The sequence below is a fragment of the Eulemur rufifrons genome, chromosome 8 (genome assembly GCF_041146395.1).
Source record: "Eulemur rufifrons isolate Redbay chromosome 8, OSU_ERuf_1, whole genome shotgun sequence".
NCBI lineage: Eukaryota > Metazoa > Chordata > Mammalia > Primates > Lemuridae > Eulemur > Eulemur rufifrons.
The window spans coordinates 59,978,674-60,002,922 of NC_090990.1; the positions used below are offsets into that span (position 1 = coordinate 59,978,674).

The 24,249-nt window shown below is 40.2% G+C and overlaps 1 protein-coding gene across 1 annotated transcript in view; it reads left to right on the top strand.

Moving 5' to 3' along the window:
- AK5 (adenylate kinase 5) overlaps nt 1-24,249 on the top strand; it is a 250,772-nt gene that overhangs the window by 111,721 nt on the left and 114,802 nt on the right. The window contains exons 7-8 of the mRNA XM_069478103.1: nt 7,097-7,187; nt 17,198-17,274. Coding sequence (XP_069334204.1) covers nt 7,097-7,187; nt 17,198-17,274 — 168 coding nt within the window. The remainder of the gene's footprint in view (nt 1-7,096; nt 7,188-17,197; nt 17,275-24,249) is intronic.

Below are 24,249 nucleotides of genomic sequence, written 5' to 3' on the forward strand. Positions count from 1 at the left end.
AGCTGATCCTGACAGCCTGGTAGCTGGTGGGGCTCACAGTTTGATGTGAACAGATGTGGATTCAGATCCTGGCTCTGCTGCGTACATAACCTTGGACAAGCAAGTTATTTAATCTCTCTGGGGCTTAGTTTTGAATCTTTAAAATGGGGATAATGATACCCTTTTTATAATGTTATTGTGGGGATTGAATAAATCCATATAAAATCCAAATTATAAACTACAATTGATAAAAATATATAAAGAAAACCTCTAACACAGTGTGTGGTACATCGTAGTTGCTCAGTAAATGATAATGTTACCTGGTGCTCTGTTTACAGCCCTGTTGCTACTGGGTGCTGATGAAGACTCTGAAAACTATTCTCTGAGCTAATGTAGTAAGGGTAACCAAAATCATCTTGAGCTAGCCTTCTCTTCTAGATTTCTATAGCAGAGTAAACCAATGTCATTATTACATTGTTAAAGCTTCAAGTTCAGGGAGAATTTTTTTCTTAAAACATTTCATAAATATCATGAAAATTTTCTCTGGAATCTCTCTGTTGTGTTGACTTTTTGCCAACAAGATTTTCTAAATACGGCCTGTAATCTGAATATCCAATGAACTAAAGGTTCTGTACAGAAGTCTGAGAAAATAAGTCTTTCGCCCAGATATTCGCAGCTTTCAAGTGGTCTGTATTCATCCCTTTGCATACCAACCATGTCTGGTTTTAGATCTGTCTTCCTGCATGTTTTGCCCTTATTTCATTCTGTTAAGAAATAATATGTTCTACAGAGCTTGGCTCAGCGGGGCCGAACCACAGGAATTCTCATCAAAACATGGGATTGGTTTGGCTTTCTCAGACAGAGAGTTGTCCCCACCCACTTCATTTACCACATCCACTTAGCTGTTTCTCTCTTTCAGGTTTTGTGATTAATTATGAAGCTTTAGAAACATGGCTCTGCAAAGTATTATCAGCGGTCAATACTCCATTGCTGAAAATACAGATTTTACTCCAGGCACCATGAATTTTTAAAGTATGTTACTATCTTAGTGAAATGTCCCATTTTTAGATGGAGAAAAACAGTCACTACAAAGAGAACACCAACCCATCCATCTTTGGGAGGGAAGACACCAAACATATAAGAGAGAAAATTTGAAGGGCAGTTATTTTCATGTTGAGGGATCTCTAGTCGCAAGCAGGGAATGCCACTGGTGGAAAGTGTGCTTAATTGAATCCCTTGCATGAAACAAGGGAGGAGTAAAAATTTCAAGAAGCTCTTTTGGTCCTTAGAGAATGATACTTACGGGATATATAAAACTGAAACAATACTAATAACAGAGCCAATTTATTTCTTCCTCAAGAGAAAAAAAATGGGAGACAGACCTAAGTTTAATCAAAGGCAGACTCTTGAAAGGGAGATTGAACTGGTACCATCCTTTTTGAGTCAATTTAGGAGGTTTCATAGACCTAAAATTGTTAGTTATGTGGAAAGCCCTGTCTCTATGGAGAAGATTTGGGCAGCCTGTTGCAGTCTGAAAATCAGAGCCAAAAGAAAACAAAAACAAAAACTCCTTTCTGCTGTTAAAAATGCAAACCATGATTGTCACTTTATCCTCAGATGGTGCATAATTCTACTCCCTTTACTATAATTTCCTTTCCTAATCTAGATATATTTTGTATGCTTTTGAAAGCTGTTACAGCATTTGTTATTTAAATTAAAACGTGTTGTGAGTGAACTACAGGGAATTTGGTAAGCATTTCGTTTTGAAACTTCCAATTGACCTCCCCAGCCCTCTCACATTAAATGACATAAAACAGATTATGCAGACCATGTCCTCCGTGTTCTGTCCCTCAAAATAAGAAAAGGGTCTTCTTAAGGTTGCTAGACATTAAATAACAAACACCCAAAAGATAAAGCGCCCCATCCAGTTGCAGAATTTCAGAGTTGGGAACAACTTTGGACATCAGCTGGTCTGTTGCCACCCAATTACATCTCCCTGGATCTTCTTCTGACCCTTGAGATGTAAATAGGATTTTACTCCTAGGAACCCTCATCACTCCTCACCTGTGCTCCCCCTGCAGCTCTACCACTTCTGCTCCCCTTTGTATTTTAGAGTTAACAGCCCAGGTTCTTGTTGCTCAAAACCTTTTTTTTTTTTTTTTTTTTTTTTTTTTTTTTTTGAGACAGAGTCTCACTCTGTTGCCCAGGCTAGAGTGAGTGCCGTGGCGTCAGCCTAGCTCACAGCAACCTCAAACTCCTGAGCTCAAGCGATCCTCCTGTCTCAGCCTCCCGAGTAGCTGGGACTACAGGCATGTGCCACCATGCCCGGCTAATTTTTTCTATATATATTTTTAGCTGTCCATATAATTTCTTTCTATTTTTAGTAGAGATGGGGTCTCGCTCTTGCTCAGGCTGGTCTTGAACTCCTGAGCTCAAACGATCCGCCCACCTCGGCCTCCCAGAGTGCTAGGATTACAGGCGTGAGCCACCACGCCCGGCCAAAACCTTTTTCTTTAAAACAAAACAAAGCATCACTACTTGAGCTTCAAAATACTTTTTAGCAATCTTAAAGCGCAGAATGCCTTAGTGTATATTGGGGCTTTGCAACTTTGGCACTGCTGACACGGGATAAATCTCGTTGTGAGGGGCTGTGCTGTGTACTGTATCTGGCCGCATCCTTGGCAAGTAGCCTCCCACACCCTGCAAGTGTGACAACGGAAAACGTCTCCTGACATTGCCAAAGTGCTGTGGGGGGAGTGGGAAATTACTCCTGGTTGAGAACTATTGATATATATGGTTTGTTCAAAACCAATAATAAATAAAATGTTTAATGATTTAAAAGCCAGTTCTCCCTTCACCATACACACAACCTCTCCAACACTGAATAGCATCATTTTGTAAAAATTTCTGCCCGTTAAGTGGCAATTATGAAAATAGTCTCTCATAATGCTCTCTAGGGTTCCCATGTCATGATGTTTGCCAAAAGAATGGTAAGAAGAGTCCCAGATTGTAGAAGTGGGGTGTTGTAGAAAATGAAGAAGTCTGATTTAATTCTCTGGTCCTGATGTGAGAGTAAACTGGCTTCAGCAGTATCTGCACAATACCACAGTAGAGGTGACCGTGTGAATGTTGTCTTCATTCCTCGTGGCTCTGTGTTTTTCTGTCCAGAAGCTGGGGCGGTCAGTTGAAGAGTCTACCTAGCACATAATAGTTACCTAACAAATACTTGTTGAATGATTTCATGAATTGTACTTTACCTTTGCCCCTTGGATTGGACAATCAGGAACTTTAGTCTGTGCTGGAACTAAAAATATCCTTGCTCAAATCAGTTGGAGAATGTAAGATCTCCTAGAGAGCCTCAAAGTTTCTTGTATTCCACACTCCACATCCCCGAGTTTAAAAAAAAAGTGTGTGTGTGGGTGTGTGTGTGTGTGTGTGTGTTTGTATGCATGTACATGTGCAGTACAGAAGCTAAGATCTATCAGACATACTCCCTTAGCCCTAGGGATGCAAAGAGAGAAGAAAAAGCACTACAATTTGTATCAGGCTCTACACTAGTGTGTTAAGTAGACCATCTTTTTAGTCCTCACAACCACCTCTTATGGTGGGTATTATCACCTCCGTTGTACAGATGCTAAGAAATGAGTTGCTCAAAGTCAGACAGCTGCAACAGGAGAGAGACAGCTGCTACAGGGGAGAGCAGAAATTCAGATCAAGAGCTAGCTGAGTTTTAAGCTGTCTAAAACCAGTGTACGAGCCTCCCCTGACTCACATGGCCCCATGTGCCCCTTTGGCCTTGGTTGCTTCTCGAATGGAAAGCCCTGTCCACCGCCGCCCGGACCATCACTGCATTTCCTAATGTTGCTGATGGCCCCAGCCAGCCTCTTCAGGGTGAGGGCAGGGCCTCACCATCCCCACCGTGACGGGACCCGCTGCAGAGCCAGCACCCAGACCCAACCAGACCAGAGGCTTTGGCTGCTTTCAGCACTTCTAGATTCAAATGCTGTGCCGCTCGCCAGGGCATGGGCTTTGGCTTCCCAGCCGCCGCTCAGAGAGTCTGGGTAGCACAGCTAAGAAGTGGGGGGACTCAGCTCCTCATAGGGAAAGCTGGGACCAGTGAAAGAAAGGAGGCTGAAAGGAGCCAGAGGACAAATTCCTCTCCCTCCCTCCTCCTGAGGAGGACTGGCCTGAGATGTCGTAGTTCCATTTAGCCTTTCCGGAGACCAAGCTACCGGCTGCATCTTCTCATGAAGCTGGGGCCCTGCTCAGTAACACTTCCCTTCTTCTTTTCCTCACTTCCCTTTTTCCCTCACACTTATTGCCCCCCCCCCACACACCCACATACATCCCAATAAAGTGTTAACTTACAAGTTTTGCTTTTGTCTCCATTTTCTAGGGAATCCTGGCTTAACATAAACTTATATTCTTTATTTATAAAATGACAATGCTGAAACTCATCCCTCAAAAGTCCAAGAAAAAAATAAAAACAAAACCTCTCTTAGTAGGTATTACCCTGTCCTGATGATCGCTAATGTCTTGAAAGAAAAAAATAGCCACAGTACATGGGTGTAGAAAGCAGCGCACTGAGATGGCACTAATTGTACCTTTGTGGCCACCTTGTATCTGCCCTAACCACCACCTGTTTTTCTCCCTTGGCTTTTGGACAAAAGGGCTGTGTTAACACTCACTGGAGCAGAATGGATGTATTTGTCTTACTGTAATGATCATATGCCACCTGGTAGGATGGAAAGTGTTAGTCATCCCAAGTTCAAGTCCTAGCTCTTCTGCTTGTTAGCCATGTGACTTGAGCAAGTCACCTCTCTGGGTAGATATTTACTCACTTGTGAAGTAGAAATAAGATTCTCTGCCTCACCTTTCCCGTGGGTGGGTGTGACACAGTGAAAGCACTGGGAAGCGTTATACATATGTGCTTTGACTGTATAAAGGGAAGTGAGGAAATAACTTTCTAACTTAAGTTTCCCAAATTTCTCTCACTATATTTCCCAAATAATGAAATACTTCAGTGGGAAAATAAAAAGGAATAAATTGCTTAAATCTTCTGAAATATCTTCAAGATATTAATAACTAAGATTAAAAGTGAAAGGGGTTGAGACTTCCACTCCTGACCAAGATGGAATAAAAGAGACTGGATCTTCCCTCCCCTGTAAAACAGTTGAAAATATAAACAGAAAAAAAATCTATTTATAAAAACAATTTGCAGGACATAGGATGTCAGACAACGAAGTGATCCCTGGGAGAAGGGAAACAGAGGCAGCGAGCCCTAGCATCGCTTCCGCCGACTGCCCGGGGAGTTCCCTGGCTACAGTGCAGGGAAAAGAAGACCCGGGGAGGTTGGTGGATGCCATGAGTTCAGGAGGTGGAGCTGAGTGCAAGAAACCAAGGGGGCTGGAGTTCTCAGGACAAAAAAAGTATCAGAGATGAGAGAGATGCACACAGAACTCTGGAGATACGCAGAGGATGCCCCTCCAATGTTCAGTGGAGTCCTCGGTGCACGCATGTGAGGAAATTACCTGAAGCTGAGAAAAGGACCACCCAAAAAGATTAGAGGGAACAGTACCTGTTCTCACACCGGGCGTGGAATAGTGCCTGTGTCCTCCAGCCAGACTGGAAACCTCTTAATTCACAAAGGATTAGGGACACTCTTGCTTCAACAGTGGGGAAAAAATTAGCCCTTAAACACTGCTCTGGTCCAACCCAACAGATGCTAAAAGAAGACCTGAAAGATCAAGCTGTTTCCAAGTAACTAAACTACATTCCAGAACAAAGCTCAAGAAATACCCAATACCCAACAAGATCAAATTGCCATTACCCAGCCTCTAATAAAAAATCACCAGGCATGCAAGAAACAGGAAAATACGCCCCATAATGAGGGGGAAAAGTCAATCAAAACCAACTCAGAAGTGACACAAATGTTAAAATTAGTAGGAAAAGACATTAAAACAGTTATGATGATTGTATTTCAGAGGTTCTAAAACTTAAATAGGGACATGGAAGATTTATGGGGGGGGGGAAGTCAAATCAGACATCTAGAGATAAAAACTACAATGTCTGAGATGAAAGATATCCAGGATAGGATTAATAGTGTGTTTATACAATGGAATACTACTGAAGAATGAAAAGGAATGAGCTATGGATATAACAACGTTGATGAATCTCAAGATAGTTGTGCTGAGTAAAAGAACCCAGGCAGAAAAGATTGCATGCTGTACTATTCACTTTATATAAAATTCCAGAAAATGCAAAATATAGTTACAGAAAGCAGATTAGCGGTTACCTGGGGAGAGGGGAAGGACAGGGGATTCCAAAAAGGCGTGAACAGACTTTGGGGGGGTGATGGATGAGTCAACTATTTTTATTTTTATGATGGTTTCACAGGTGTAAAATATGTCAAGACATATAATTTGTATACTCTAAATATGTGTGCTTCATTGTATATCAGTTATAACCTAGTAAAGCTATTTTTAAAAACTAAAGAGACAAAAATGTGTTAAACCACTGAAGAACTTAGAAAATAGAGAATTCATAACTATAACCACAAAATATTTTAAAATATTTTAAATGTTATAAATTTTGAAGAATGGTAAAATGAACATTTAAATCTGTAATTTTTGTTATACCTAAAACTATAGTGTCCCTATACTATATCTATAATATAGTACCTATAGTATCTAGTATAGTGTCTAAAATTTGGTTTGGGGGTTCTTTTGTTCTTTTTTTAGCAATAAATTGGAAAATCATTCCTCCTATTGTTTAGAACTATATATTTTCATGTTTTTTTAATTAGAAAAACTAAGTTGGAAAGCCACAAGGTAAATTTCAGTTGTTTTTTCTAACACTTGTTTCATAAATTAAGAAAATGCTATACATTGTTCTTAAACATAGGCGACTATACATTTATTTCCTAATATTGTTTACTGTTTGATATGAGGTTTATGCTGAAAGCCCTCTAAACATCTGATTAAAGACTCAGATGCTTTCATTCCTGTTGTCCTGCTTCATTGGAGATACAGTTGTGTGATGCATGCTCATTACATTTTGGAATTAACTAATTTATGTACTCTCATGTTCCAAACTTGTCTGTCCTGATTTCCCCCAGTTTGACGCCGACCGAGATGAGGATGAAGTGTTCTATGACATCAGTGTGGCAGTTGACAACAAGTTATTTCCAAACAAAGAGGCTACAGCAGGTAAGTCACTGTGTCCTTGTGCAAATAGTACACCATGATCACCTGCCAAGTGTCTGGGGCTTTGTATTAATGAATGAAGCTCAACAGAGTGCTGTAAGGTTATAAGGATGACACTGTCCTCAGAGTCTCATACTTTCTGGTTTAAAAAATAAAGTTACCAAACAGAAGAGAAGGGCTATAAATCCTTACAGTCACTTATAGTTCCTTATAGTCACTGCTTTTCTTTCTGTAATTGCACATGTAAATTAACAGGGAGTCACAATGCAACATAGGACCTCTGTTACTACAATAGAAAAAAACCTAACCTAACCCATACTTTGTGCAACAATTAAAAGTTACAGTTCCTTCAGAAATCCCTAACTCACACAGGTTTCTCCCATGCTGCCTGGAAAAAGCATCTCTCCAATCTGGTAGCCACCCCCATCCCACCCCACAGCTCCTGTTTTGACACCGCCCCTTCTTGCCTAGAACTTTGCCTTTGGACACTGGTGCAGAGAAATCATATCCCCTGTGATAGGCAGTACTCAGGTTCTATCTGACCCCCTCATTCTCCTTTACTCTCTCTGACTCTGGGTCAACTCACTGTCCCACATGGCTTAACTGTCAGTTCTGTATGGATGACTGTCCAGTCTTAGCCTCAGTCCTGACCTTTCTTCTGAGTTATAGCCTCAAAGGGTAAAGACCAAAAGCTGTAAAGAAAAAGGCTAACACTTAAATTTTTAAAGCACTATTTGGAAGCCACTGGAGCAGCTTCAAACAAAGATAGAATTATAAGGAGGTCAAGCTGGTATAGTTTTTCTGGGAAAACCCATAGAGCACAGATAACTGATGTAAACTCACCTGCCTAATTTTCAGGTGAGATTTACAAAAAGTTAGCCTACTGCTGGAAAGATGGAATATTGAGAGTCACATAAACAAGACTATTGCTACTCTGAAAAATGCTATAACTCCAGTGCTTTTCAAGTTAATATTTTAGTTAGAACCTACTTTAAAAATAACTGCTTCTACAACAAATGTCTAACTGCTACATGTCCTCAGTTTGCTAATTCAGTGGAATGGAGGGGTTTATTTAAGCTTCTTTAGAACTCCTGGAGTTTCGTGGCTCACTAGTGGCATTTCTCCATGAAGTAGCCTTGTCCTGCAGTGATGCAACTGTGGTGACCGGGGTGGTAGTAGGAAATCTGCCCGAGGGCAGGTGCTGTGTCCTCATTCTCTTAACATGCCCTTGGCAGAGTGCATAGTGCCTGGCCCATAGCAGTGGTTTCCAAGTGTCTACTCCTTCCTCTCTATACCTCTGAGCTTATGAACAGATGAGTCTCGTACCTACAGCCTCAGCTTCCACTAGCTTCGTTCTACTCCTGAGACCCCTGAAATCGGGCTTCTGCTCCAGCCTTCAGATCAGCCTGCTTTCTCTAACAGCCCTTGGCGAGTGCAGTGAGCCTGGGAAAGACTGTGGTAAAGCAGAAGTAAATGGAACTTCCTCTGTCGGAGGCAGCCTCTACACAGCTTAGGCCGGTGTTGCATTAAGGAATGGGCCAGTGTTGCTGGGGTCTTCTCTCTCTGGAGAGAAAACAGAAACCTGCTTTTGTAGGTGAAATCTCCTGGCTCGCAAATGTTGGTGACTCATTCAATAAACAAATCACATCTGTGGCCTGTGCTCTGTGAGTTGTCAATCTCCAGGTTTTGTCCCTCCACTCTTCTCTTCTCTCTGAACTCTGTCTCTTTTTGCAGAACCTCAGCTGCCCCACAGCTCCCATATCACCTCCGTGTGAGTGACTTGCAGTTCTCCTTCTCTCGCCTTGACCTTAATTCCAAGAGCCATACAAGAATGTTCTTGCCCTCACACCCTACACTGATCATCATTCGTCAGGGGCACTTGAGAATCCAGACCTTCTGCTCTGTTCCTCCTGTACTCATCAAAGGCTTTGTCATTCCTCATCCCCGGCCCCTGCTGTCTGTCGTGAATCCTGTTGCTGTCATGGGAATCTTCATAGAATGCAGCTTTAATCATCCTGCCTCCCTGACAAAAAAAAGAAAAAGACAAAACCTTCAGTGACTTCCTGCAGTCTGGGCAACCAGTGTCCTTAACATAGCAGAAAGCCCCAATCCCTAGCTTTCTTACAGTAACCCTGTTACTGCAACACCACCTCTCGCTCAACCGTACTAACTTCCTCTGGTCCCTTGAATGCCTCAAGTACCTTCCTGCCTCAGGCCACTTGCACTTGCTCTTCTGCTCAGAAATGCCTGGCCCTATTTGCATCCCTTCACTCTCCCAACTCCATAGCCCCATCCTGCACCTGGCCAGATCCTACTTTGTGCCTCAGTATAAATGTGACTTCCTCAAGCAGGCTTTCTCAGACCCCATCCCATACTAGACAAGGCCCTTGCATATGTCCCTGTGACTCCCAGACACACCAGGTCTTCTTTGGCTCCAGGGTAGAGTGTGTATTTTCTTGGCCTCCATGCATTTTCTTACATACTGCCTTTAACCTCTGCACCCTTCAAGCTGTATCTGCAGTGTCTCCTCCACTAACACTTCTAGCAGAACTATCTAGCTACATCACTGAATCTCCCTGGGCCTCCATTTCCTTATCTATAAAGAGCAAATAATAATAGCACTTACCTTATAGGATTGTTGTAAAGAGGAAATGGTTTATGTGTGTAAAACATGTGTCTATGGCATTGAAAAGGCTATATATGAGTTCGTAACTTTGCTGAGGATTTGAAGGCTCACAGGGAGGAACCACATCTTACACAACCAACTTTCCCCCCTTTTCCTAGGTCTACTTCTGGTCTCTCCCTCCTTCCCTCCCTCCCTCAACTCCTGTCCTAGAGAACAGAAAAATCTTCCCCTTCCACTTCTCACCCAAATAGCCTACCAACTATTCCTCAAAGAGTTTACCTTCTAGTCCCAAATATTGTCAGGATATTGTTCCAAAGAGACACAGTGCTCTTCCTCAAAGGAATTCTGATGCAAACTGTTAATAACACTTTTCCATGCCTATTGGAATTAGAGCAGGATTCCAGTCCTAATGCAGGCTGGGCACTTACAGGATATACTCAATGTTTATAGAGCGAGTGAATGGGAGCAAGATCTATAAAGGTAAATGTAAATGCCCTTTCATTCCTTTTCAGCCATTCAATACATATGTATTGAATGCATATAATTTCTAAGTTTTGTTCTTAGATTCAGAGAGGAAATACAACCCTACCCTCACAATGTAGCTTACAGTTTGATGGAAGAGACAGGACAAGGGAGAAATTGCTTTCCTTTAGAGGGGGCAGTGAAAGTGTTGGAGGAGTTTTATCTACAGACACCCTACACTGCTGAAGAAGCCCTGCAATTGCAGGAAGGTCTCCTTATTTGGCACTCAAAATGGGAGGAGGATCTTCCTAAAACTTTAGGTAAAAGATCCACTAGGAGGAAACAAGTCTGTAACATTGTCCCAGAAAGCAATATAGTTAGTTACCTCTGGTATCTCTAAAGTCAATTTGTATTGTCTGCCCACTTAAATTTAAAGAGACAGTCTGAAAATAATATTTTTTTTATTTCAGCTTATCATGGGGGTACAAAAGTTCAGGTTATATATATTGCCCATGTCCCGCCCATCCCCCCCAAGTCAGAGCCTCAGGCAGGTTCATTCCCCAGACAGTGCGCACCGCACTCATCATGTAGGTATACACCCGTCCCCTCCCCCCCACAGCCCACCTCAGTCCGAAACCCAGTTGGTGTTATTCCCAAATGTGCACCTAGGTGATGATCAGGGAAACCAATTTGCTGGTGAGTACGTGTGGTGCTTATTTTTCCATTCTTGAGATATTTCACTTAAATAGAATGGGTTCCAACTCTCTCCAGGAGAACAAAAGGGATTCTATGTCACCGTTATTTCTTATAGCTGAGTAATACTCCATGGTATACATATACCACATTTTACTAATCCACTCATGAATTGATGGACATTTGGGTTGTTTCCACATCTTTGCAATTGTGAATTGTGCTGCTGTAAACATTCGGGTACAGGTGTCTTTTGGCCTAGGCAAAGAATTTATGAAGAAGACCCCTAAGGCAATCACAGCAACAACAAAAATAAATGAATGGGACCTGATTAACTTAAAAAGCTTCTGCTACCTAAAAATGATACGAGCCATATATGACAAACCCACAGCCAACATCATTCTGAACGGGGAAAAATTGAAAGCACTCCCACTTAGAACTGGAACCAGACAGGGCTGCCCACTGTCTCCATTACTTTTCAACATAGTATTGGAAGTCCTTGCGAGAGCAATCAGGCAAGAGAGCAGAATCAAGGGAGTCCAAATAGGGAAGGAAGAGATCAAACTCTCACTTTTTGCTGATGATATGATGTTATATCTGGAAAACCCCAAGGATTCAACCATGAGACTCCTGGAATTGATTAACGAATATAGCAAAGTCTCAGGCTACAAAATTAATATACACAAATCAAAGGCATTTATATATGCCAATAACAGTCAATTGGAAAACCAAATTAAAGACTCAATACCCTTCAAAATAGCAACAAAGAAAATAAAATATCTAGGTATATACATAACTGAAGAGGTAAAGGACCTCTATAAGGAAAACTATGAAACACTGAGAAAAGAAATAGCAGAACTTGCAAATAGATGGAAAAATATACCATGCTCGTGGATCAGAAGAATCAACATTGTTAAAATGTCTATACTACCCAAAGTGATCTACAGATTCAATGCAATCCCTATTAAATTACCAACATCATTCTTTACAGACGTAGAGAAAATAATTATACACTTTGTATGGAATCAAAGAAGACCCCGTATAGCAAAAGCAATTTTAAGCAACAAAAACAAAATGGGAGGTATTAATTTGCCAGACCTCAAACTATACTACAAGGCCGTGGTTCTTAAAACAGCCTGGTATTGGCACAAGTGCAGGGACACAGACCAGTGGAACACAACAGAAAATCCAAATATAGAACCATCCTCATATAGTCACCTAATTTTTGACAAAGCGGGAAAGAATATACTCTGGGGACAAGAATCCCTATTCAATAAATGGTGCTGGGAGAATTGGCTAGCCACTTGTAGAAGACTGAAACAGGACCCACAGCTTTCACCTCTCACAAAAATCAAATCACGGTGGATAACAGACTTAAACCTTAGGTGTGATACAATCAGAATTCTAGAAGAAAATGTAGGAAAGACTCTTACAGACATTGGCCTAGGCAAAGAATTTATGAAGAAGACCCCCAAGGCAATCACAGCAGCAACAAAAATAAATGAATGGGACATGATTAAATTAAAAAGCTTCTGCACAGCCAAAGAAACAGTCCAGAGAATAAACAGACCACCTACAGAATGGGAAAAAATTTTTGCATACTACACATCAGATAAAGGACTGATAACAAGAATCTATTTAGAACTCAGGAAAATCAGCAAGAAAAAATCAAGCAACCCTATCAAAAAGTGGGCAAATGACATGAATAGAAACTTCTCAAAAGAAGATATAAGAATGGCTAACAAACATATGAAAAATGCTCAACATCCCTAATCATCAGAAAAATGCAAATCAAAACCACAATGAGATATCACTTAACCCCAATGAGAATGGCCTTTATCAAAAAAACCCAAAACAACACATGTTGGCATGGGTGCGGAGAGACAGGAACACTCATACACTGCTGGTGGGACTGCAAACTAGTGCAACCCCTGTGGAAAGCATTATGGAGGTATCTTAAACAGATTCAAGTAGACCTGCCATTTGACCCAGCAATCCCATTACTGGGCATATACCCAAAGGAAAAAAGGTCATTCTGTAACAAAGACACATGTACCCAAATGTTTATAGCAGCACAATTCACAATAGCAAAGATGTGGAAACAACCCAAATGCCCATCAATACATGATTGGATTAGTAAGCTGTGGTATATGTATACCATGGAATATTACTCAGCTATAAGGAATAATGAAGATACGACATCTCTATGGTTCTCCTGGAGAGAGTTGGAACCCATTATATTAAGTGAAGTATCCCAAGAATGGAAAAACAAGCATCACATGTACTCACCAGAAAATTGATTTCCCTGATCATCACCTAAATACACATCTGGGAACGACACCAATCGGATATCAGACTGAGGTGGGGGGGGTGGGGGAGGGGATGGGGGTGTGCCTACACAATGAGTGCATTGCTCACCGTTTGGGGAATGGTAACACTTGAAGGTGCTGACTCGGGAAGGAAGGGGTGGGGAAGGGAGGGATATATACCTACATGATGGGTACAATGCGAACTACCTGGGGAACAGACACGCCTGGAGCTCTGACTTGGGGGGAAAGGCGGTACATGGGCAACGTATGTAACCTGCAATTCTGTATCCCCCATAACAATAAGATGAAATAAAAAAAAAGAATAACTGGAAAAAAACAATGCAGAAGAAATAGCTTTTAGGGGTATTTCACAGACTCTTGATTAAAATCTCAATTTTTATTAGTGTGAAAAAAAAAATATTGGAGTTTCAATGGTCATTTAAAAAAAAAAAAAAAAAAAGCTTCTGCACAGCCAAAGAAACAGTCACGAGAACAGACAGCTTACAGAATGGGAAAAGATTTTTGCATACTACACATCAGATAAAGGACTGATAAAAGAATCTATTTAGAACTCAGGAAAATCAGTAAGAAAAAATCGAACAACCCTATCAAAAAGTGGGCAAAGGACATGAATAGAAATTTTTCAAAAGAAGATATAAGAATGGCTAACAAACATATGAAAAAATGCTCAACGTCTCTAATCTTCAGGGAAATGCAAATCAAAACCACAATGAGATATCACGTAACTCCAGTGAGAATGGCCTTTATCAAAAAAACCCAAAACAACACATGTTGGCGTGGATGCGGAGAGACAAGAACACTCATACACTGCTGGTGGGACTGCAAACTAGTGCAATCCCTGTGGAAAGCAATGTGGAGATACCTTAAACAGATTCAAGTAGACCTACCATTCGATCCAGCAATCCCATTATTGGGCATCTATCCAAAAGAACAAAAGTCATTCTATGAAAATAATATTTTTGAAGACCATTCTGCATCTAAAACTAGTGGCAGTGAATGCTCCCTGTGAGGTTCTGTATTTCAGCTCATACCTTTCTCTGTTATCTGTAGAAAAATATTTTTAAATCTGAAAAGAAATTGAAAAATTCAAAATAGGGGCAAATGAAAGCCACACTAATGCTTTTTCAAAATGTCCTAATTTTGCTGTCTTTTTTGAGTAACAAGATCATTGCAGTTGTATGTGTTAAATTATCCGACAAAAGAAGGCAAAATGTGTACATATGTCTATATTTACCTCTATATTTTGTATGTGAAACCTTGGACTATTATTAAAGGTCCAATTTTCAGCAAACCAAGCAACCCATGCTAAAAGAAAATGAAAGCCATTCAATCATTATCTGAGCTGGTAATGATATCCTTTGTCTATTGCCTATGTCTATGATATATTGTTACTGTTGCCAGGAGCAACAATGTTTCGAGGAATTCCATCCCTTAATGATACAATAAAATTTCTGTTAAAAGCATTTTATTAGGAAAGCCAATCTCTTCTTCCTTATAAGCGTGAGGTTTTCTTTGAAACAAAGATCTTTTCATTCTACCATTGCTGAAGATAGTTTTCTAATTATCTTGCTCCAGTTTCTAATATTAATGCATATTTGTTAACTGGGTTGATTAAGAGCCCTTTATGTTGTACTGTTTGAAAACAACCGAAAGAATAGTTTCTAATTAAGTAAGTAGGACACAGGAACTAAAAGCAGCTATATGTTTAATAACATTTCATGTTCTGATCACGTTGCTCACCCCACATGAATCACTCTGCATACAGCTGAGGTGAGGGAGTCATTCGAATCCTAGTAGCTATTACCACTTGGACTAGTCAGTAGCAGATAATAACCATATTGTACAAGTAATGAAAGCTAAATGAAATGTGTGTTATCTTTAACGACGCTGTCAATAGCAGCCACCTAGAAAGGAGCACTGATTGTCACCAGCTAGAACGAGCATCCTTAATTCCATTTCTGAGTCTCCCATTTAGGCAGCCGCCCCTTGACCTGCCTCATCACCAGCCATTCACTGTTCCTCATTTTCTCATATCGTAGAATAGGCAGCACGCTCCTCCACTGCACAGTCCTGTGGGGAAGGAGAATATTTATAAAGCCGTTTGGACTGCTACTGCCTAGAACCTACAGTCAGCAAGGTGTGTTAGAAGAAGTAGGAGCCACCAGTTCTGTTTTTGATCTCAGGCATGTTCTGCATGACCTTGGCCAAGTTATTCAACTTCTCTGCATCTCATTTTCCTCTTTTCTAGAATGAGGGGGTGGGATTCTGTGAAATACTGGTTCTAAAATGTCTGTGATCTTATAATGGAAAAATATAAATTTTACTTCTGACATTTTCACTGCCTCACAACACAAGTGCAAACTGAACTTCAAACTGCACTTTAAGACACTCAAGCATTTTGGCCCTAAGATGCAGCTTAGAAAATGCTTTATTTGAAAAATACCAAAAGTACAAAGGTAGAAAAATTATATATAAGCCCACTAATTAAAATGTATATGTATAAATTAAAGTTTCCCCAAGCACCCCTCTAGTCTTTGTTAATAGAATGGTGCGTAGTCTTCCCAACTCTGTTTTAGCAACCACCTTATTAACAATGGACGTAGGAAGGGCTGCTCTGACAATGTGACCATGTGACTGGCATCACCTAGAGTTGTTCTAAACACATTTATGCAACTCTGTGGCACATTACGCAACTCTACAATTACCTTTCCAAAATGGTTTGATGGTTCAAGTATCTCCATTTTGAAAAACTTCATCATCATTTAAAAAAAATAGAGATACAAACACAACAAACAATGGTATTACTGTTTAGTATTTAATCAATTTGGTAATGGCTAGTGTTTTTTCAATTTGGTAGACAGTAGGGATAATAAAAGAAGAGAAGAAAACAGTAGAGAAGAGATGAGAAAAGACTGTGAGGACATACCTTGGCTTGTTTTGGAAGAAAGTATGAAAGCAACATCTCAGGGACAGGTCCATATCTGAGAAGCATATGAAATGCTTGATTTAAAAAAAAAAAAAAACTATCTGCATTGAATATTACTCATTTGCATATTCTGACCAAGAATTATTTGCCAAGGCCAAGTTACAAACATGAGATGGTTTATATTTTCACAAGACACATGATATTTCATGAGCAGTACTGAATTCTGTCTTTCTGGTTAGTCAAGTGATACATATTTCCCAGCAGAAAAGAATTATTACATGAGAACAATGAGTCAATTGTGCTTCATAGGCCCCACTGTGAAAATTACCAGATTAAGTTTGAGCCTTAGGGATTGATGGGTAAGTGAGCTAATATAACCTATAGTACTGAAGGGAAATAGTCTATTAATACATTAAGTTAACCTGATTTTTCTCAACTTCAGGGACTAAGGTGACCCAACAGCATGGGGAAAAACTTCTCAGATTTTCATGGAGTAAGCAAACTCAACCCTTCTTATTTCTGGAAACCCCTTTCTCTCCTCCTACTCTGTACTTTGCCTGTGGTGTTCCTTCTACCTCAATTCCTATTGCACGTCCTGAAACTGCTTCTCCTCCTGGACAGCCCATGTTCATCCTCACAGTTCAGGCTCATAGATTAGTTCCACGTGAAGTATCCTAACTCCACCATCACCTCCACTGCTGGTCAGAATTAGTAGTTTGCTCTTTTTAGTTTTTGAAACTTGCCATTAACAAATTATTCTCCCCCACAATATTATCTTCTTCTTACAGGTGGAGACTATGTCCAGAGTATCTGCATTTTCTATCCCCAGCCCAAACATTGCACCTGGCAGGTGGGAAGGGTCTAGAAATGTTTATGAATTTAATGTAACCATAGGACAATATGGAAACCTATTTTTTTTTTTCTTTAGAAACATACATAGACAACCTCCATCAGCTAATCTTTCCTTTCCTAATCTTAGGTTCAGGTGACCTTGATCCTTCAATGATGTTGGACACAGGAGAGATCCTTGATACAGGATCTGACTATGAAGATCAGGTAATTAAAATCTAAAAATACTTCTCTATTTTAAATGTTTTTAATTTTAACCTGTGTAAATGTTTTATGAAAATTAGAATTATAAACCCTCATTTTGTGAAATCTTTACAGATAACAGAAGATATTTCATATAAATCGTAATAGTCTACAGCTTTCATTCATTACATCTGGCTCTTTGGTCCTGCCTTATTCACAGATCCAAAATAGCCATTAATTAAGGAAAGGTCTGTGGTCCAAAGTTACACGACATAGAAACGAGGTTCTCTTGCCCAAGAATTTGCTTGTGTCTCTGTCTCTTCCCGCTAATAAACTGATAATAATTACTGAGCATCAGCTACAGGTTCAGGGCTCTGCTATTCTATTTCTAACCTTTGGAAAGGAATGATGACTAAGGAAAACATAGCCAAGAAGTTAAGTACATTTTCTGTTTGAATAAAACTGAAGAAATTTTTCTGGGTCATTTTCCTCTCAGCAGAAGAACTCTCTTCCTGCTGCTATATTTTAATGATTCCAAATAGTTGGCAGATGATCCAACTCCCTAATTAGGTTTTATTTTTAAAGAAAGGATAATGTCTAAAAGTTTCTTCCCCCTTTCATCAGTGCTCCTCAGCAATAGCTGAAAGCCAAGCAAACATGTTCTTGTAGGCGGTTTTTTTTTCCCCTCTCTTCAACTAATATTCCTCACAAATATGGCAAACACATCTGAACAGTATCCACATGCAATAGCTGGCTGTACATTTCATATACATATTCGGAAGCTATTTTCTTGAGCATTAAGTTTCTTCCATATAGTACAAAGCAAGGAGATAATACTGACAAGTGCTATAATAGCTACCACATATTTATAGTAATTTTTAACATTTATTAAGCATGTACTACATGCAAAACATCATGCTAAGTTCCTTATGTTGACAACACATCTAAGTTCCACAACATCTGTAGGAAATAGAAATTTTATGTCTGCTTCACAGGCAAGAAAATTAAGACTGGAAGAGTAATTTGCTCAGGATAACACAAGTAGTTTCACAGTGAGGATGTGAACTTAGGGCACATTGCCTAACACCCACAATATACAGCCTCCCATCCTAGCCTCCAAACATAGGCCACTCAGTGATACATTTCGGGAGCCTTTTCAGTTGCTGACCTGTAAGGCCACAGTAGAGGCAAATGCCAAAGAACCACTCACGATCTAAAATTACAGACTGCTTAGAAATGAACTATAACAGGGAAGCCAGCTGGTTAAATGAATGGAAGGCTCCATGCTGCCAAGAACTAGAAAAAAAACAGAAAATTCCAAAAGAAATTAGAATATAGGAATATTTAAAGTATTCAAAGGGAAGGTCAAAAACCATGAAACAAATACAGGAACAAAAGAGAAAAAAGAAGCAGAAGAGAAAAGGGAAGAAATACCTTTTAGGCACAAAAAATATTGTCATTGAAATAAAAATTCAATTAACAGGTTGAATAGTAGACTAGACACAGCTAAAAGGAGATTTGCTGATAGAGCAGAGGAAATTGCCTTAGAATAGAAGAGAGAGCTAAATAGTTGTCAAATTGAGAAAGAGTTTCGGAGACACTGAGGATAGAATGATTGAGCCAACATATTCTAAAGGGAATTCCAGAAGGAAAGAATGGAAAGAATAGAGCAGAAGCTGTCTTTTAACAGATGATAGCTGAGAATTTTATAGAGGTTAAAAAAAATACATCTCCACATTGAAGGAGTACATCCAGTCCTGAAGTTCTGAGCAGAATTTTTTTAAGAAATCCTCACCTATTCTTTTTTCATTTAGTTATTCAACTAATATTAATTGAGTACCTACTATATGCCAGGTTTTTTTAGGCACTTGGAATACATAATTGTACAACACAAGCAAGGACTCTTGCCACAAGGAGCTTACATCTTAGTGAAGAAGAAATGGTAACCTATAAACATAATAAATTAGTAAATTCTCTAGATTGTCAGAGATGATAAGCTCTATGAGAAAAGAAAAAGTAGAACAGGGTAAGGGGTTAGGAATGCTGGGAGAGTGGACAAATTTTAGTGTTAAACAGGAAGGTCAGTATTAAACGGGATGGCCTAATTAAAGAACTGAACAACTTAACATGTAATGTAAAACATCAGAGCACAGAAGACAAAAATAAAATACTAAAGGTGTAGAAACATTACCCATCTTTTCAGAAATAACAATTTGGGTGACAACAGATTAAATGAAGCAAGAACTTGCATATATTGAGCAGCTACTATAAACCAGGCACTATGGTTTAGGTTTATATGCATTATTGCTAATCCTTACAATATCTCAAGAAGGTTGCTCTGCTAATCCTTAATTTACAGCTGAGGAAATTGAGGTCCACAAAATTTAAGTGACTTTCTAAGACCACACAGCTAGCAAGTTGTAGAGTCAGAAATTAAACTTTGATCTGCTTGACACCAAAATCCAATTTCTACTTTCACCACTCAAAAAAGCTGTTATTGAGTCACTGGTAATCTCTTGCCAATGCCAGTTAACACTTTTTAGCTATCTTTCTTGACCTTTGCTGCATTTGACACTGCAAACCAGGAGTCACCAAACTTTTTCCATAAAGACCAGGTAGTAAACATTCTAGGCTTTGTGGGCCATATGTCTCTGTTACAACTATTCAAATCTGCCATTGTCCTGCAAAAGCAGCAATAACACTGTGTAAGCAAACAGGCATGCCTGTGTTCTAGTAAAACTCTATTTATGGATATTGAAATTTGAATTCCATGTAATTTTCATGCGATTTATTTCAACCATTTGAAAATGTAAAATTCATGCTTAGCTGAGAGGCCATACAAAAACAGACAGTAGGGTAGGTTTGACCTGCAGGCCATAGTTTGCTGATCCCTGTCATACACCCTTCCCCCAGTTCTAAGTGCTTCACATTTATTACCTCATTTTATCCTCAGATAACTATGTAGGTAGATATTACTATTATCCCAATTTTACTGATGTGGAAACTGAGGCACAGAGAAATTAAGCAGCTTATTCAAGGTCACACAGCTGGCAAGAGGTAAGGCCAGTATTCAAATCCAGCCTTCTGACTGCAGAGGCAGGATCAGGAAAGATAGACTAGACTGTGCTGGGGTAGCACATAAAACTCAAAATCTGAGAGCTTTCCTTCCAAAGGGATCATGGATGGGAAGGACGAGAACTTGAGGAAGATGTACTTGTGCTTAATTGTATATTGTCTCACTAGCAACCCTAGTCACTGGCTCCACCCAGATGCAAGCAGGCACCCTCCCCAGCCCCAAAACCTGACTTAAACTGAACTTTTCAGGAACCGGTGCCCTTCTGTAGCTGACAGGGGCCACCACATCTTCAGCCAAGTGAATGCTAATGGAGCTTACTTATGTGCCCAGGAAGGGAGAGAGGGACTTAGCAAGCCGCAAGCCAGTCTTGGCCACAAAACTCCTGCTCCTGACCACAGGCTACAACACCAGCCTCCATGTGTTCATTCTTCTCCTCGGTTCATTCATTCTTGGTTTCCTTGCTGAACTCCCTTCCAAGAGCCTATAACTTAACTCTGTGTGCTCCCTAGCATCCTGGCTGTGGCCCCTTCTCTCTTCACTGCACACATTCTCCTTTGAAAAGCTCAGTCACAGCTGTGGTTCTGGCTTCACTTAGAGCTTCCTGGTGAGCTCCTATTGCATATATCTGACTACTAAATAATACTAGTTGGATTTCCCATGTGCATCTCAAATTCAACATGTCCAAAACCAAGCTCACCATCTTCCCCCACAAAATCTGTTCTTCCTTCTGTTTCTCCTATTTCTGTGAATGACACCACCATCCCCCCAGCTGCCCAAGCCAGAAACAGGGGCGTCTTCCTACCTTTTTCCTCTCCCTCCCTCCCTACTTCAGTTTGATCAAGAAGCTGGTCAGTTCTCCTGTGCAGGAATTGCTCCTCCCCTCTCTAGTCCACAGCTCCTGGCTTGGTCCTGGGACCACAGGGACAGCCTCCTAACCGGTCTCCCTGCCCTAGTCTGCTCACCCATCAAAATGATCTTCCTGAAATCACATACAGTCATAATATTCCAAAGGTTAACACTTTTCTTGACTCCTCATTGATTTCAGAATTAAATCAGAACCTCTTAGCCTAATACATAGAAACTTACAAATCAGAATCTGACCTTTTCCTCCCCAAATTCATCCCTGGCCAATCATCAAAACACACTGATTACGCCAAGCCATTTGCAGTTCCCCCAAAAGGATTATGCTTCGCACAGGCCCTTTCCTCTGCGTAGAAGTTTCCCCAGCCCTATCACCTCTGTCCCAGATAACCCATGTGCATTTTCAGAACCAAGTTTCTCCTCAAGGAAGCCCTTCTCTTGTTATGTGTTTCATTCACCTTCTCAGCAGGCCCATGAGACCCTGTGCTGTGACATTCTCTTGTAGTTCGGGAACTGTGTTCTTCTCTGTCTATCCTCAATGCCTGCTGCAAAGCGTGGCATATAGCATATGCTCAATAAATATCCATTTTTTAAGCCAAGAAAATGAATTCCAATTCTTCTAATTAATGTGTTATTTTTTGTAACTTGCTTAGCCTCTTTGGAGCCTCAGTTTCCTCTTCTAGATGATGACAGTAACCCCACTTAGAAAGTGCTGCTGTGAGAGGTAGGGAGGTACCTGGTACAGAACAAATGCTCTAGAAACGTGAGTCTCATTCCCTCCCCACCCCCAAAACCTGACTTAAACTGAACTTTTCAGAAATCGGTGCCCTTCTGGAGCTGACAGGCCACCACATCTTCAGCCAAGTGAATGCTAATTGTCTGAGCACTTCTAGTTTCTGGACTGGCATATCACGAGCTTAGAAGTTGCTACTGTGTCCTAACAAGTGAAAAGCTGAACAAACTGAAAAATCAACAACCCTTCTTAGATCTGAAACTGAAAAATCAACAACCCTTCTTAGATCTGTCAGCGAAGTGAGGTTATAGGACAAACCACTGCACCAAAAATTAGAGAGACAGGCAAATACAGAGAATCACAACTGAACAGAAACCCACAAGCAGAAACCTCCATGGGGACCTGTGCCAGGGTAGGAAAACCTGAACAGTTACAATGGCTGGAGGCTCAGTGTGGACAAGTCTGAGAGTTAAAAACTCCAGAGGTATCTGGTAAGAGGGGCCCCCGCACTTTTGTGAGTTTCACCTCCTGGAGCTCTACCAGTTCCTCACAGTAAATATCAAAAAAATCCCCTTTAGTCTTCTTAGCAAAGGAAGGCTAAAATGAATCATTCTGATATACGCCAAAGCATTCTGTTCTTAGCAAGGCCTGTCCTCAGAAGAAACTATTTTGCCAGAGCCAAACCTACCTGGGGGAGGAGAAATAGCCCACTTCAGCCTGCTCTAGCCATCTGTCCCACCCAAAGGGAGAAGAAGCCTGAGAGTTCACAGTCCGGGGCCTCAGGGTCACGGAGCCTAGGGAGTGCTTCCCTTTCCCTCGTGCTTTACCACTGCATTGCTAAAGGCTGTTCACTGCAGTTCCTTTTACCCAGTACATCATGTCCATCGAGCAAGAAAAAATTACAAGGCATCCCAAAAGGCAAACAGCATGGTCCGAATAGACTGAACAAGCATCAGAACCAGAAACATATATGGCAGGAGTGTTAGGATGATCAGACCATAATTAAAACTATGATTAGTATGCTAAGAACTTGAATGAAAAAAAAAAAAAGTAGACAAAATGCAAGAACCAGATAGATAATGTAAGCAGGAGGATGGAAATTTTAAGAAAGAATCAAAAAGAAATGCTAGAAATCAAAAACACTGTAATAGAGATGAAGAATGCCTTTGAGGAGTTCATTAGTAGACTGGACACAGCTGAGGAAAGATTTTCTGAGCTCAGGGATAATATAATAGAAACTTTTGAAACTGAAAAGCAAAGAGAAGAAAGACTGAAAAAACAGAACTGAATATCCGAGAACCATAGGACAGCTAAAAAAAAAAGGTGTAACATATGCCTAATGGGAACATCAGGAGGAAAAAGAGAGAAAAGAACAGAACCAATATTTGAAGCAGTTATAACTGAGAATTTCCCCAAATTAATGTCAGGCACAAAAACCACAAATCTAGAAAACTCAGAAAATACCAAGCAAGATAAATGCCCCAAAAAACAAAAATAAAAAACCCTAGGCATTTCATATTCAAACTGCAGAGAATCAAAGAAAAAAATCTGAAAGAAGCCAGATTAAAAAAACACCTTACCTACAGAGGAGCAAAGATAAGAATTATATTCAACTTCTCAGAAAACGTGTATGTAAGAAAAGAGTGAAGTATTTACAGTGTTGAGAGGAAAAAAAACACCAACCTAGGATTCTTTATCCCAAAAAATTATCCTTCAAAAATGAAAGAGAAATAGAGACTTTCTAAGATAAAAATTAAGGGAATTTTTTTCTGTAAATCAGCCTTGCAAGAAATGTTAATAAAAGTTCTTTAGAGAGAAGGAAAATGACATAGTTTACAAACTCAGATCTACATAAAGAAAGGAAGAGTATCAGAGAATGAATAAGTGATGGTAAAATAAAAACTTACTTTTCTTATTAATTGATCTGACAGATAATGGTTTGTTCAAAATAATAATGGCAATAATGTATTTGATTATGCATGCCTACGTATATGTGTGTGTACATACATACATACACATGTGCTTATGTTTAAGTGAAATGAATTACAGCAATGATATAACGGGCAGTAGGGAGGAATTAAGAATATTTTGTTGGCCGGGCGCGGTGGCTCACGCCTGTAATCCTAGCACTCTGGGAGGCTGAGGTGGGCGGATCCTTTGAGCTCAGGAGTTCGAGACCAGCCTGAGCAAGAGCGAGACCCCATCTCTACTAAAAATAGAAAGAAATTATATGGACAGCTAAAAATATATATAGAAAAAATTAGCCGGGCATGGTGGTGCATGCCTGTAGTCCCAACTACTCGGGAGGCTGAGACAGGAGGATCCCTTG